This window comes from Heloderma suspectum, chromosome 3 (genome assembly GCF_057233095.1).
Source record: "Heloderma suspectum isolate Gila_16-S chromosome 3, 16-S_ref, whole genome shotgun sequence".
NCBI classification, from domain to species: Eukaryota; Metazoa; Chordata; class Lepidosauria; order Squamata; family Helodermatidae; genus Heloderma; species Heloderma suspectum.
This window is the reverse complement of record NC_139460.1, coordinates 115015998-115032369: the sequence shown is the minus strand read 5'-3', so window position 1 is coordinate 115032369 and position 16372 is coordinate 115015998. Positions and strand designations below refer to the sequence as shown.

Below are 16372 nucleotides of genomic sequence, written 5' to 3'. Positions count from 1 at the left end.
CGTTTTCACCATATGCCCTTACCCGGTGCCAGCTTGTCTGGCTAAAAGGGGGGGGCATTGCGGGCGGGTGGGGTGACATGACGCAGGGGCCTTTGATTGGTGCACCCCAGTGGCACCACCATGCAAGGAAGGGCAGGCTGAGTTGCCTTAAACTCAGCCCCCTTCTCAAACTCAGCTCTCTGGCTCAACACAGCTAGAGAGAACTACAGCTCCACCAGAAACGACGAAGGACACCGGCCTGCTGGAGACCGGTGTCGTCGCGCACGCTGAGGGCCCTGGCTCTTGAGGCTGCAGTGCGCCCACCCCCTCCTTTCTCCTCGGTCACGACGAGGGACTCTGGCCTGCTGGAGAACGGCTTCGTCCTCGTTCCAGCCTCCTGGACCCAGTGTGCTTCTGCGCGCCAAAATCTTCGCTTGGTGATACTGTTCGCCTCCCTCCCTCCTTCGCCGGCTCCTTTCCTCTCGCCTGCCTGTCTGCTCGGTCTCCTCGTGTACTTGCTCTCCTGCCCGCTCGCCCGCCCGCCTGCGCGCTCGCTCAACCCGCCCGCCAGCCCGCCCGCTCGCTCGCCCTGCCCGCACGCCCGCCCGCGCGGTCGCTCAACCCGCCAGCCCGCCCACCCGCTCGCTCACGCTGCCCGCACGCCCGCCCGGTTGCCTGACGGGCCTGCCGGCCACCGGGCCGGCTCACGGCTCACCTGCCAGCCTGTCTACCCGGCCGCCGGCCTTGCCGGCCTCTTCCTCCTCGCCTTGCCGGCCTCCCTGAGGCGTTGCTCCCGGCGGGAGGCGTCGGCGGGCGGGTGAGCGCGGCGCCGGTGTTTGCCAGCGGCAGCGCTCCAAGCGACGGTCTGACTGCCCCCCCCCCACTGATCAGCCGAGCCTGCCTGTTGGAGGGGCGCCTGGCTGCTGAGCCGAGTCGGGGCGTGTATATCACAGCCCGATTGGTCGCCTCCCATGGGCTTGGGACGTCTCCCCCTCCCACCCAATAAATAAATAAATAAGTAAATAAAAAATAAATAATAATAATAATAATAATAATAATTTAAAAAAAAATAGGAAGACCTGCGGCTCAGTGGTAGAGCACATGCTTGGCATGCGGAAGGCCCCAGGTTTAATCCTCAGCGTCTCCAGGTAGGGCTACGAAAGAATCCTGCCTGAAACTTTGGAGATCTGCTGCTGCCAGTCAGTGTCAACAATTCTGTGCTAGATGGACCCAGGGTCTGACTCAGTATAAGGCAGCTTCCTATGTTGGTATGAAAAGAAAGCTTTAATTAAATAAATAATAATATTAATATTAATAATAATAAAAATTCATTAAATTACGATTATTAAATATTTAATTAATAAAATTGCGTAACAGCGGCGACTGCCTGTTTGGCGCCTCCCGTGACAGGGTGCCCTCGGCTGTGGGTGCCCACGCTCAAACGCAGCTCCATCACCTTTGGCTCCTGGCTGCGCCTCTTGAAAATCTGATTTTCTATCTAAACGGTAGTGCAGCGCTCCCATCTTCATCCCAAGGCCTCTCTGTCTCGGTCTGGAACTCATACCCACAGATCTTAAGACTGTGGGGTGGCTGCCTGTTGTCTGGGGTGCCCAGCGGCTTTATTAACTCTTTGATGGTGTCAAGAGCTCCTTAGAGGGCTCTCTCAGTCTAATCCAGTAGCCAAGTCCAGACATAGACAAAGGGATTCTTTTCAAAGATTTATTCTTCCTTTGCAACTTAACAGCTCTACAGGTACCAACTAGATCTGAGCAGCAGCATCCCTATGCCCTAAGTTGGAACAGTTGGTCCCCATTTGAAAAGCAATTACTGGCAGACCCCTGAATATAAGGACTAGGGAGAATCCCTCCCCTTTTCCCTTGGATCCTCGGGGCGCAGCCGTTGAGTGCGCGCCTTCACTACGTCTGCTATCTGTGCTCGGTCACTCCCTTGACTGCTAACTAAAACTAAGAATGTGGGGGGGAGGAAACTCCATCAGCTGTTGGTCCTGGGAAAGAGGAGTGCGCTCCTCTCCCAGGAGCGACTGCTCTTCCTTAGCGTTAGAACTACTCTGGGATTCTATGGTCTCAGTGTCCACCCTGACAGATAGCTTGCTTAATTCACCTCCTGCATCATGCCTCATAAGAAGGGCCAGGGTGGTAAGAAAGGGAATGGGAGGGCCCCGCCCCCCCTCCCCAAAGTCCGCTACCAAGGCCCGATTCTGACTCTGATGTGGACGCAGACCCGGTACTGGCATCAATTTTTTCTCATTTGGAAGCTGCTGAGCGTTCCTCGGGGATCCCTCCTCCTCCCCTGGCCAGGCACAAAAAATCCTCAGTGGCCCAGCACAAGCGAACACGACAGCAGACCCAACGCTCGTTGCTCCTTTCTATTTCAGATTGCCTGGACGCTATTGAGGCATCCGCCTCCTCTTCATCGGCTCTTCCAGAAGGCTCACCGCCTTCAGCGGAGCTCCTCCCTTCTGCTGCCTCATCTTCACTGGGCGCACAAGCAACAACCTCGGTTTTTTTTTTCCAGCTGGGGATCAGAGAGTGCCCACGATTGGTACAGCTTGTCTCTAGGTTCAGGGCACCCGGACGCCATTGAGGCCTCCATCTCGCCTTCGCAGGTTCACCATGGCAGCACCCCACCACTGTAGGCAGTCCACCTTCCTGCGGCATCTCCGTCAGCAGTGATCCAAACAACATCCTCCTCCTTGGGGTTTCGCCCAGGCGACACAGCACACCTGAATGCGGTCCGCCCTCATGAGGCATCTCCATCAGGAGCAATGCAAGTGGTATCGCCTCCCTTGCTCCCGGGGACCCAGACACGGCTGCCCTGGATATGGGTGAGATGATTGCACCTCACCCCAGTTGTTCAGACGGGTGACCCTTAGGGCTGTGGGGTTGCTGCCTTAGCTTACCTACCTGGGGGCGGCTGTCCCTCCCAATGTCATCTCCCTATATGACGCCTGGGCCGCCTGCAGCTCCGTCAATCACACCCCAGTAACCCCAGCCGCTTAATGCATCATCTTACAGGGTTTTTTCCTGGATTAATTAGGATCCCTCGCCTGCCCCCGCCCGTTTTGGACATCCATGTAAGGGGCATATCAGATTTCTACGCTAATCTGGCGAGTTGTATTGTCACCAGGGCTATTCCTTCTCGTAATGTCTTTCGCCCGAGGAGGTGTGCGAATGGCTTGTTGAGGCCTCTCTCAGGAGGGCCGCCATTGCCCTTCTGTGCGTAAGGACCTGTTTGACCAGGACCTTTCACTCCAATTTTGACTCCTTCCCAGCTGGGGTCGGCAACAGATCTGGCAGTGGCCACATTCACCAGGTGGTCTCCCGCACTGGCCCTCGGCTTATGGCGGGTCCACTGCTTCAGCACTGCTATCTGTGCTGGGAGTAAAGCCCCAATGGGCACATGCTCCCAGGACACGTGCAGTTTTCATCGTGAATGCTCCCTTGTAGCAGTCAGCACTCTTGCACCTCATGTCCAATGCTCGGGGAGGGGAGGGTCCCCTTGGAAAAGCCGAGGCAGTAGGAAGCTCTGGATGGCCAATGCTTAGTAAGGTTGGCGCTGATACTCCGGCTTTAAGACACTACCCAACTGGGGGTACGCGTCTTAACTTGGAACACGGTTTATGCTAGGTTCTAGGGCCCCCCTAGCATTTTTTCTTTAGGTCAACATAGACCATCCCTACCTCGTAAGCAACATTTCTCCTCGCTAGGCGTCGACAGGTTCAGGAGAGGTTAACAATGAAGTACTGGCAGAAGGGTTTTAGCCCCCCCTTTTTTTCCACACCCCGTTTGCTATTCTAGGGATCTCCCTTCTCGAAATGGTGCCCAGGAAATCCTCTAGGGAGTTTATCCTGATTCGTAACCTCTCTTTCCTGAGGGCCAGTCAATTATCACGAGATCCCTGATCATCTCTGCTCAGTGTGTCACACCTCTTCGATGAGGCAGCTGTCTTTGTCTGGGATCCCAGCCACGGGTCCCTGATGGGCATGTGCTACATGGAGTCCAAAGATGGTGGTCATTGTTCTGACCTAACGCAAGTATTGCTTCCCCTTTTCTGTTACTTCGGTGCCCCTTAGCTCACAAAGGCTGAGGGCCTGTCTCCCACAGCAACATTCGGTGAAGCCAATCCGATACCCTTAGGTGTTATTCTCACCTCCCTCAGGACAATTTTCAGGTCCGTTAGGCACAGCTCCAATTAGTTACACATCAGACATGGCTTCAACTTAGTAGGGCTTTAATGGCACCTCCTTTCGGAAACGTGAGCCTCTCCTCAAAGCCGGACTGCGGACTCACATGGTTCCGCCCCTACCCCAAGGGGTTTCAGATTCTTAGGGCAGGTCCAATCGTGCAGTGGGTAAAGGCCCGTAGAGTGGAGGCTACTGCCGCCCCCGCCAAGCACATTGAGGCATAACCTTATAGCCAAGTCAGTAACCCCCCCCCCTTCGCTATGACAACATGACCACGTTATTCATTCTTCGTCCTCCCGAAATTGGAGGGTCATGTCATGTGTCAGTGTGTTCGCGCTCCAGAGTCAGTATTACAACATCTGGTTCTGGGTCCACCATGTGCTGGGTTAGGCAAACCCAATTGTCGATGCGTTGTCATGAAATTAGGTCACCATCTTCCGGGCCTTAGCCCCGTGGGTGCTCCATTCCCAAATCCCATCCTTGCAGTACTATGGGAGATCAGGATACTGAAGCCAGGCATGCCAGCCTACGGTTCTCCGTACAGGAGCCGCCTGTGACAGAGCAGGGTGTATGTGCCGCACATTAGGCAAAACCTCAGCGATAGGATTCATGGCCCTTATCTATAGATCATTGGCCACAATTTCATGCCTCTGTAAGGAACAACAGACTATTTGGGACCATAAGTCGCAAGCTGGCCATTTAGCCTTCCAGCCCACAAAGGTGGGTTTCACTGACTCCATGTCAGAATTTAGGCTTCGGCGTGTAAGATAGTGTTGGGCACAGATGTTTGCCTGCATTAGTAAATTAACCACCCTCTCTCTCCGGATACCCCTTTTGGGCTCCGGGGGTAATGGCCCTCCATTTGAGCTTTCCAATAAGACGTTTCCCTGTTCCACGTAGCAGCCCTAACGGAATGCAGGGTTGGTCTGGGCTCACATGGCCGACTTGTCCCGGAGGGCCTTGATTTGCTGCAAGGTACAGGTCTGGCCCAAAGTAATCCATTTACATATTTGGTGATCAAATTGATCGGCATGGCAAGAGCACGGCAGTGGCCCACGGCCAAACGCAAGTCAACGGATTATGCTCTGGCAGCACCTTATGGGTTTTATGGCATGCCACGGGTCTGAGGAGGGGCCTCCGTTTTTATCACTTCAACGGTTTGCTGTTGACTTAAGGGCAATTGTGTAGTTTCCCTTAATGTGCTGATTCCTGAGACCAGCAGACTCATCGTACGCCGGTACGGGTGCTCTTACATGGGAACGTTTTGATGTCTGGACCTTCATGAAGAGCTTGTATGTCTTCTTCAGAATTCAGCTTCTGTCACCCTGTCACATTAAGATCCAGTGGCTCAATAGACGTGGCATACGGTGGGAGTCCCCTCCTCACTCTGTCCCACCAAGTTTGTCAGTCTTCCTCCGCAGGTCCAGGTGCTGCACATTGGAGGGAATGACTTTGGCTGTAAGCCAGGTGAGGACCTGATGGAACAGGCCTTGGTTGAGATACAGGTGGTCCGGCATACCTGGCCGGAAGTAGCCTATTGCAGCCCTCACTGCTCCCATGGATCAATGGGAAGGAATGGAATGACGTTGCCAGTGGCAGGGCACGTTGGAAAGTGCACAGAGAAATGGCTTATTGCCAGGTGTATGAGGTGATGGATGCACCACCCGCCAGGGAATTCTGTGGACATGGAGGGAGCGTTACAGGTAGGATGGTGTCCACCTGTCTCATTTAGTGAATAACATATGTCTGTCTGATCTGCAAAGGGGCCTGCAGGACGTTCTTCTGCGCAGGTGGGGGGAGTTTCACAAGCTCTAGGCTTGTGACTCCTGTGGTGGCTAGGACGGGCAAAACAGGAAAGTAGGGATGGTGTGCATGCAGAGGCACCTTATGGTGACAGGTGACGCCTGAGGGCCCCCCGAACGGGTTGTGCGGCTCGGCGGGGGGATAAGGGTTGCCTGGGAGACCAACCCTACTCACTCACCCAGGTGTTTCGCGGCACCAGGTTGGGGGTGACACCGGAAGGTCTACCTCCCCCAGAAGGGGCAGTCCGGAGGGATGGCGAGATCACCGCCACCCCTCAGGCTGGGTATGTTTTCTCCCATGAAGTGCCAGCTAGCCGCTGACACAGTTAGATGCCCGTCCTAGTTACCCCTTTGCAGCTATTTCAATAAATGTGGCCCAATTTTCAACTCAAGCTTGTTGTCTGCGTCTTCTTTAACCCATCTCCGCTCGCAATTACCTTCCAAGTGTTCCGTGAGGTGATTGGGTCTGACAGTAATAATTACCTTCCTGTTGCCTTGCCAGAGTGACTTACATATTTATCAACATGTAATATATGATATGGCTATGAAATCAGAATATTTCTCTTGCAAAATCTACAGAAGCTAAAACTAAAATATGAACATGTTCTCAGGGATCTTTCCACTCAACAATTTTCACCCTGTAGTTTCCATGTCTAATCAGCTAATGAAAGCCCTCTTTCATAGGGATGGATTCATTTCAGTATGGATGCAAGCAGATGAAGCTCTGCTAAACTTACTTCTTTTGTCTTGCAGAAGTTTTCATACAAAGGTGCAGACATTTATGGTTAAGAAGTTTCAAAAGTAACCACTGAAGGGAAGATTTTGACTTTCTGAGGCTCATACTGTGGTTAGGGATGGTGACAACAGAGATTCTGTAACCTGACATGATATTATAATGGAAAAGGCTGACAGTGTAAGCTGGGAGTCATGACTTTGGGAAAAAGCCCTAACAGTGGCTAATGAAGTCCAAAGAGGCCCATGTATCTAGAAGAGCCTTTATTTGTCATTGCAAGTAGAGGACTGGCATGAACTGGCAAGCTGAAATGGAGCTCCTCCAAGGGCCCAGGCTCCCTCAGTTCTCCTGACATGGGTGGTTCCTTGATGTTGTCCATCTCTGGGAGTTCTAGCTTCTCTGAGGAGGATTCCTCCAGCAGGAGCATGGCAAGTTTCCAGCTGTGTTTGAGTGCACTTCAGTGCCTCCTTGAATAAGAAGAAAACATTCTCCAAGCCATTCAAGAGGCCTCTTTTAGATTCTAATGTGTCATAGTTCTTCACTCCAAGAATTAATGACATTCAGATTAGGAATGGGAGAATCAGCAAGGCTTGAGCTCAACATGGCTCTCTAAGTTCCACCCCGAAGCTCGGTCTGCCTCATTCCCAAATGCAAGTTTTGTTGTTGTTCAAATGGGAAAATGAGCATTGGCATGCACATTTTTTAAAGAGTGCAATCGAAACATGTACTTTTTTCCATTGACTATGGGGTGTTGGGTTCCCCCCCGCCACAAAAAATCTGCATTTTTAAAGTGCATATTTTTCTAATGAAGACATTTTGCAAACGTGATGGTAAGCCCAGACATATGCGAGTTTTGCCCCCAAAATGTGTGCATCTTGGGGTGGGGGTGCAAATGGCACAAGTTCTGCTGGCCGAACACAGATCAAAACAAAATCCTTGTACATTCCTAGTTCAGATGTAAAATACTTTTCATGAAACAACATCTGCAGGTCTGTCACCCTGTCATATTTTAAGCAAACATGAAGTAGTATTTGAAGAGGTTGCTGAAATTATCTTTTTTTCTCTTAGGCACTTTGAGCAAGGACGTAGGTAGACTTTAAAGTTCTATTACCAACTTCAAAGTCAAACAACATTTTAAATATCTCCATTAATGTGTCTACAACTTAAAAGAGATAGGCTTAAGGAACCATCTTGTGGTAGTATATGTTCCAGAACAAGATATTCCACTTTAGATCATAGGTACCACTGCTCAAAAGAGAATCTCGACATCATTATATTTTTACTCAGGGAAGTTTTAGAAACTCTTCATGACATGTACTTTGTTCATGTGAAATATATCTTTCCCCCGTTCTGTTTTCAGATTTTTTGTTGAAGAATAAGTGCTAGATAGGGATGGAATAATACAGCTGCCGTATCTAGCATTTATTCATTAACATTTGCATTTACTCTAATCTATATTCATTTTAAACTAACAGGTTTTTAAAATCAATGCTAATCTAATGAAAACAAGACGCAAAAGCCAAGATAAGATAAGATGCAAGGGAAGGCAGGGATGAGCACATATGTTAAGTCACTCAGTTTATACTACATATATTCAAAAACATATCCTTGATGGCTGTGCCCATAAATACGATGTAGAATCTACACAATATCAGGTTCTGTCACATCACTACTTCAGTTCTATGGGTTTAGGAGATTTTGGGCAGTATCCAACACTGCCCACATGCTAGCAGGACCCACTACTAGCGCAACAGGAAGATAGGGGATCCTTTAGCAAACTGAAACAAGCATTTTCACTCATTTCCGGGATTACTTTACGGAACAGTACCTTCCTGTAACACTAGTGGTGGATCCTTCTGGTGCAAAAGAAACAGTGGAAGCACTGCAGCAGTATAGGATATCACTCTTTAATTTTGCACTTATGAAAAAGTGACCTTATAGCTATTAGTAACTTCTGCTTTTGAGGATTATTGATTTCCAGACTTCATCCATCACATTCAGAAATAGACAAGTGAGACTTCCATCAAAATACGGCTGTATGGGTTGCTCATGTTCAGGGTTCCACCCAGCTTGCAAGCCCTTTTCCTGGATACTACATCCCAGTGAAACAGGGGTAGAATCATAGAATCATAGGGTTGGAAGGGACCTACAAGAACATCGAGTCCAACCCCCTGCTCAGTACAGGAAGCCTGATTCCCAGGCGGTCTCCCATCCAACTACTAACCAGGGCTGACCCTACTTAGCTTCTGAGATCAGATGAGATCAGGCACATCCACCCCTTTGCTCGCATCCCTCATGTTTTCTGGGTTTCCCCCGCTCTCAACAGCACAATATTACTGGGCTGTTGTTGTTGTACCTTTGTAGGACTTGGGGTTCCCCTGAATCTGCTGATACTCTTACATGTGGGTGGTGGTGTTTTGGCTACATAGGAATCCACATTCAGAGAAGGAGGGAGCAATCCTATGGCCACTAGACACTATCTAGAGCGCCACAGGATTTTTCGGTTTACTGACCCCGAGCTCATAGACAGCGCTCCAAGCTCCAAGCTCCAAACCAGAAAACCGCATTCCCCTCCCCTTCCCCTTTGTAGCCTGTGTGGGGAGCACTGCGGTGGCTGCCTCTCTGTGCTCATAAAATGGAGTGTGCAGAGAGCTGAAAGGGGGCATTCCCAGGGGCGGGGAGGGGAGGAGACCACAGAAGCCTCTTTATGTTGCTTCCTATGGGGTCTCCAGGCCCATTGCTACCTCATCTCCAAGGCCCTGGCTAGACGCCTGAAATTGTGCTTCTAGCCAAGACTGCAGGTTTAGTGAAGCATGGAAGAGAGGATCCCTGACCTGCATTAGATAGGCATCAGCCTCCAAGTTCAGAGGGTGATGCCTATCTCGATAGGATTGCGCCCTAAAATTGCTAGTAGCATATCATTTTCTTGGTGGAAAGGTTAGGGTATAAATTGAATGACTAAATAAAACAGGTTGTGTAGCTTTTTACTTCAGCTAATATCACGAGTGGAGGGCCATATTGTGGAAGGCCATACACACCTTTAACTTTGTTAGCTGTGGAACCTTCTCCCTCCCCAGTCTGCTGATACCTCCCTGTCTGGGAGGCTATTGCCATATGGACTAGATAAGTGAAGGCACCCGGTGACTTGAATCAGAATTAAAATATAGGATGAATCTTGGTCATAGGGAAGGGCATTGCTTGAAAGAGTGCTATATTTAAGTCCCTTGTGGAAGCACCATTTTTGTCCTGTTTCCAATGGCAGAAAGGCAAACCTCAGGACTGCTAACGGACTCTACTCTGGAAGCAAGCACCATTCTTTTTTAACATGCAGAAATGAAAGTGATGTTTCACAAATAGGATCACCACTTTGCATCCTTTCCCCAACACAGTAGGCGAAATGGCAGTCACAGCTTCTCCCCACCCCACTCATGTCATCCACTCTTCACCCCATCTGCTGTGTGGCAAGCCTAGGGGCCACAGCAGGTGGGAAAGACATTGCTTAACACGATCAGCACGTGTGTAGGAATGTGTGTGTTATAAAATGGCAAACCTATGTAAAAAATGCTGGGAAGTGTTATGGGTGTATGACTGTACCTTTCAGGAAAAAATCCTGTGGAACTGGAAATGTGACAAATTGCCTTACTCCAAAAGAGAGTTTTGAATCAAATCATTTAGAAAACGATCTGATCACCCATAAGAAAAAGCCACGTGACTGAAACACATAAATACACTACTGTAAATGTATTATAATACTCTGCTTAATTTATTTTTAAATGAGTATACAAGGTTTATAATAAGTCTATGAATATTATTACTGTTCTATCACAGCCACTTAAGTAATAGTTGTAAAGAACTTAAAAAACATACATAATAAAGTGTGTGCATTTAAGTAATGTATTTATCACAGAGCCTTATATAATACATTTACTATAATGTTGCCATTCCTCCTATTATCCAGTAATATTTCTAAGCTTATTGTGTAGTAGGACCATAACAACACCTGTTAGATTTACTTTATCTCATAATAAATTGCCTTACTTATTTGTACGTCACTCATCCATCCAAGTGTTGATGTTCAAGAAGAACATAGAGATGCAAGTTCTGTCTTATTTTTGTGACCCCTTTTTCCAGGAAGTAGCAAAATATGCTGCTTGGAATGTTGTCAGATGTCAAATACAGATGAGGAACTATTGCTTCTAAAAATAACTTGTTCTTTTAACCATTTATTTCCTCTTCACTCTACTACATCATAATCAGCTCGGTTTATTCCTTCCTGTGTTGCCATTGTCATGGATTTTTTTTTTTTTTAAAGGCTGGAGTCAAGAAATTCTCCTTAGATTGTTTTTCATGAAATAGAACTTTTATAGAGACTTTGGTAAATTTATGCTGAGACCAAACTTCACTTGAACATTCTTTTTCCCTCTGATGTTGTGATATATTGGTGGTAAAGAGAGTTTGCTTCTCTCTGAGTAAAGAGAATTTTTTATTTCTTTTTGTCACACCCTTTTTTGTCACTATCCAGCACTATTTTTGTCTTCCTAGTTAGAAATCAGAGGCACATTTCATATGAAATTTCTGACAGGGCAGGATGAGGGGGGCGGTTCCTAAAACAGAAGATCATAAATGTAACTCCAGCCCCAAAAGTGTAATTCCATGTCCAACTAAGTAGATCAGACTCATAGGTGGGGATCTGCAGAACTAGCAGGTTCAGTTCCTGGGGCAAATCTGTATATCTGGCTCCAAGCCAGGCCCAGCATCAGGGATCAACACCAGAGGATACTTGCTGACAATCTGAGCCTTCAAGAGGCCTACTTCCCTTACCTTGAGGCAGGGGGGGTCCCAGCACAGCAACAGGGGTGCGAAAGCTGGCCTAGTGCTGCTGCTGGCATATACCAGTTGAATTCCCCTCATTGCCTCTGGGACTCTGCTGGAGCATTGCCAAAAGTCCTGTGGCCTTTCAGCTACTGTGAAAAAGGCAAATTCCATGTTAGGCGTAATTAGGGAAGGAACTGAGCATAAAACTGCCAAGATCATACTGCCCTTATACAAATCTATGGTGCAGCCACACTTAGAATACTGTGTACAGTTCTGGTCATCACACCTAAAAAAAAGATATATTGTAGAGTTGGAAAAAATGCAGAAAAGGGCAACTAAAAATGATCAAGGGGCTGGAGCATCTCCCCTATGAGGGAAGGTTACAACATCTGGGACCATTTAGCTTGGAGAAAAGACAAAAGGGGAGACATGATAGAGGTGTACAAAATTATGTATGGTGTGGAGAATGTGGATAGGGAGACATTTTTCTCCCTCTCTCTTAATACTCTCATGAGTAATCCCATGAAGCTGATTTGTAGGAGATTCAGGATGAAAGGAATAACTTCTTCACAGAGAACATAGTTAAACTATGGAATTCGGTACCACAAGATGTAGTGATGGCTGCCTTTAAGGTTAGAACCCCTCCAGGTGGCGTATAATATTTTTTAAAAAAACATGCAAAAGTATGCAAATAGGCAATAAATAAATATACAATAAAATACTGTAAAACACTGTAAAAACAGATTACACCAATAAAAGCTGCAGCCCACAAATTAGGGGAAGGCCAACAAAAACAGTTGCTAAAGGGAGCAAGAAGCAGTTCTGGCCAACTAATCTGCCAAGATGATAGCGCGAAAACTATCTCTTTCATTCTTGTGGATCTGGATCACCAATTACAGAGAGTTTAAAATGAATGTTCCTGGTTATTTGCCTACAAATTGAAAAATTCCTAATGTGTAAATATCATTTATTGCCCATTTAGGGGATGTTTGTTTTTTAAAATTAAAATCTATGGTATAATAATGTGACAGTCTCCACTAAAGATGCAAAGTTCCACAGAACAAAGAAAGAGATAGAATTGTGACAAGTCTATGTGACAAGAAAATGCCCATTAGAATGAACAGTGAAATAGTTATTAGGCTTGCACTCTTCTGTGAGAATGCTGGGCTCTGAAGATGGATGGAACCTGGCTTGAAATGGAGTGCAAATGAAATGTCATGATGAATGCTGGGAAGTCTGAGGATGGGCTCTGTTTGAAATGAGACAATTAAGAATTGTGAATGCAATCGTTGATGCAGTCAATTTTGAAGCATCCTGTTTTTAAATACTTCGGCTTGCAAAAAGATAAGGAATCTTTTTTAAAACCTGAAGTGAGAAGGTTAATTAAGGTAGCTTAGAGGAAAGATTCAATGATAAATGGAATTGATTCTGCCGTGTATGAGAAGCTGTTTTAGATCTAACTGGAAGGAGCAGACATCTGAAAAGAAATATTTTACGTAATTTAATAATGTTCTTTTTTGGCTATGTAGTACAGTATCTAGAAAGTGGACTTTGAACCCAGGTTCAAATCTTTGTTTAGCTATATCTGAGGTAGATAGCTGCTCAGCTACCTATCTCAGATAGATTTCTACCTTTGGGGCATTTTTAATTTTTTATCAGCTTATTGCAGAAGTACTATTGCAGAATATTATTCTTTATTGCAGAATATTATTCTTATTGCAGATATACTATTCTTATGCAATAAGAATATTATTGCGTAACAATAGTTGCATATTAATATAGTCGTATATATATATATATATATATATATATAAATAATACATATTATTGCATATTTCTTATGCAATAAGAATAGTATTCTTATTGCAGAAATACTACCCCAACCTCTATCATGCAAATATTAACTAGAGAGTTTCTGTACCACTAGGATTCGATGATTCCAGCCATGGTCCTTGATCTTAAGATACCAGACAGGGCTGGTGTCAGGGGTTGCCATCCTTGGCCAAATGTGGGGGCCCCAGTTCCCCAGGAGTGCCCACCAGATGCTCACCACCTCCCAAGACATAACCCTACTTGTAAACAGATCTGCAAACAGCAGAGCCCTTCTGAATGCACAGTTTACTGGTGGAAGTTCTCATCACATTGTGGCTCTTTCATTGACATTGGCCTATTTGAATATACATACTATGGGTTAAATTGATCACAAGCAACCCTTCTGAAAGAAACTACTTCAATAGAGAAGCCCTTTTCCTATAACGAGTGCATCCCATTTTATACTTAAAAACACCAGCACCCTATCCCATATTAGGTAAAGCTAATGATATCTTTGGGCCATATTTTGTATACAAGCCACCTAGGGGTGCTCTGCATGGTATAAATTGGTATATGTGATAATATTTTGAAGGTGAAGCACCTTATCAAGGTATATGTCCTATATATTGAATTGAAAGATTTAAATACTTGTTTTTCTTCTTCTTCTCATTACATTTCTAAAGGGCAGGTTCTCCATGCATTAGATCAATGGAACCTAAGTCAGCAGACTCTTGTGTACTTCACATCTGATCATGGGGCTCATGTTGAAGAAATATCAAGCAATGGAGAAGTTCATGGTGGCTGTAATGGAATTTATAAAGGTATGAGTCATCTAGGGCTCCTATAAGTGTCTCACAAGTTTAGAATCATTTAGTTACAAGGGATCAAAGATATGTCCATTTGTAAATGTAGAAGAATACTCTACATTAGGTGTGGGGAACACATAGTCCTCCAGATGTTAATGGACTTGAGCTCCCATTAGCCAACACAGGCCAATGGTGAAGAATGATGGGGGTTCTAGTCCAACAAAATCTGGAGGCCATATCTACCGCATTCCCTGGTCGTCTTCTTCTTCTTCTTCTTCTTCTTCTTCTTCTTCTTCTTCTTCTTCTTCTTCTTCTTCTTCTTGGAGTGAATATACATTTAGAATAAGACTGTAAGTATTATAGCTTTTGGAACATTACAACGACATATGCAAGCCTGGCCCTATCATTAGGCAGAGTGAGGCAGCTACCTCAGCATATGCTGAGGGGCAGTGAACAGCAGTGAGATGATGGAGGACAGAGCTGTGTACCAGGCTTGCTTTATATCCTCTAAGCTATCTTGTTGCCCCAGGAGTTGGAAGACGTTGTCCCATTGCCAGTGATGATTTCTGAATCCACACCACCACCACCCTTCCAAATCAGGGAGAAACAGGAAAGGTGCTCTGAACCAAGTTGAGGGCACAGAAGATGTTTTCCCACCATTCTCTACTGCCTTCCTGCAACCTGTGAAGCTCTTCCAAATTCACTGAGTGCTTGGACACTCCCTCCCCTTCCCTTTCTGTTCCTCCTCCTTACCTACCTTTAATCCCCAGCATCTCCAGGTAAGGGTGGGAAAGACCCCTGTCTGAAACCCTGGAGAGCTACTCCGGGCCAGTGTAGACAATAGTAAGTTAGATAGACTAATTGTCTGACTAAAGGCACAATCCTATGCATGTTGAGACAGAAAAAAGTCTTGCAACTCCCAGCATGCCCCAGCCATTGACTTTGAGTCCTTAGGGGGCTTCCAGATGGAGGGATCCTAACACGAACAATGAGAAGACATTGTATGGCCATTTGCTCCTTAACAGATTTTCTGTGGTAAGAAAAAAAGACAGAAGAAGTAGCGGGAAAACACAGGAGGATTGCAAGTGATGACAATGTCATCTGAACCCCCCATAAAATCCAGTGAATGAGGCAGAGTGATTGCACATTAAAAGCTTCATCTGGTAGCACCATTATAAAGGTAGCTTTCCATGTTCAACGTTCAGAAGTCCTCAAACTTCAGAGGGTGAATCATCTCAAAGGGGCAAGCTATACATTTCATACGAAGTTTAACTAATGTGCCAGAGACACAATGAAATCTTTTTTCCTTTGGAAAGCTGCTTTGGGCAAGCATGATTAAGAAAAAAGATATGGAGGATGGGACTGGTAATTAACCCTCCCTAGTCTGCTGTTTTCCCACTCCCAAGAGCCCAAAGCATCTTACCCTCTGTGAGGTTTCAAGTGCCTAGCACAAAATCACAGTAATTCATGAAAAAACATTCATCTGCTTGTAATAATTTCCACGTTCACTTCTTACATTTTTAACTGTAACATCTCTTACTTTTTAATTAATAAATTAATGTAATGCTTGAGTTTTCATATCAGAGGAAGTAGAGCTACATCAGCTTCTGAAATTTAGTATCTAATTAGTTTAATGAGCTTGTCGAGCTCAAGAGAGACTAGGCAGTCATATAAAAATCCTGGTTGTGTCTGTTTATGGAGTATTGTTGGAATTTAATTTCAGAAAAAAATAAACAAATGACTGGGTGTGTAATTCCATATCATCCCAAGGTTTGTATGGCTAGGCCATTAAAAGGGAAGTGCTGAAAAATGTGATTCAAAATTTTAAATAAGATTACTAATTGCTGCTAGGGAAAAAGTGGGTCTTATCTGTAAGTTACCATAGTGACATGGTTGCTATTTCCCTGTGGCTGCATGTGATCCCACACTGCTCTGATAATGTCTATAAAGAAGCACATGAGTTGGGTGAATTACATAATTCCTTTCTACACAACCATTTCTCCTCTAGCAATCTATGAGTCAGCCCTAACAAAATAGCATTATAGAACTGTGGATATTGTGATAATGAGTAGCGACGGTGTCAACCTATGTGAAGGAAGACACAGAAATAAGCTTATTTGTGGCAAAAGAATCTGTATTGATTACTAGCAAAGTGCCTGCTATCATGACAAGTAGGGTGGTAGTAAAGAGAGGGTTTGTATATTGCAAATATTCCAAGGGG

The 16372-nt window shown here is 45.9% G+C and overlaps 1 protein-coding gene across 15 annotated transcripts in view; it reads left to right on the top strand.

Annotated features, from left to right (window-relative positions):
• Positions 1 to 16372, top strand: part of STS (steroid sulfatase) — a 175039-nt gene that overhangs the window by 87592 nt on the left and 71075 nt on the right. For all 15 annotated transcript variants that reach the window (XM_084844254.1, XM_084844249.1, XM_084844252.1 and 12 more), the window contains one exon: positions 14029 to 14166. In XM_084844254.1, the coding sequence (XP_084700380.1) occupies positions 14029 to 14166 (138 nt within the window). The remainder of the gene's footprint in view (positions 1 to 14028; positions 14167 to 16372) is intronic.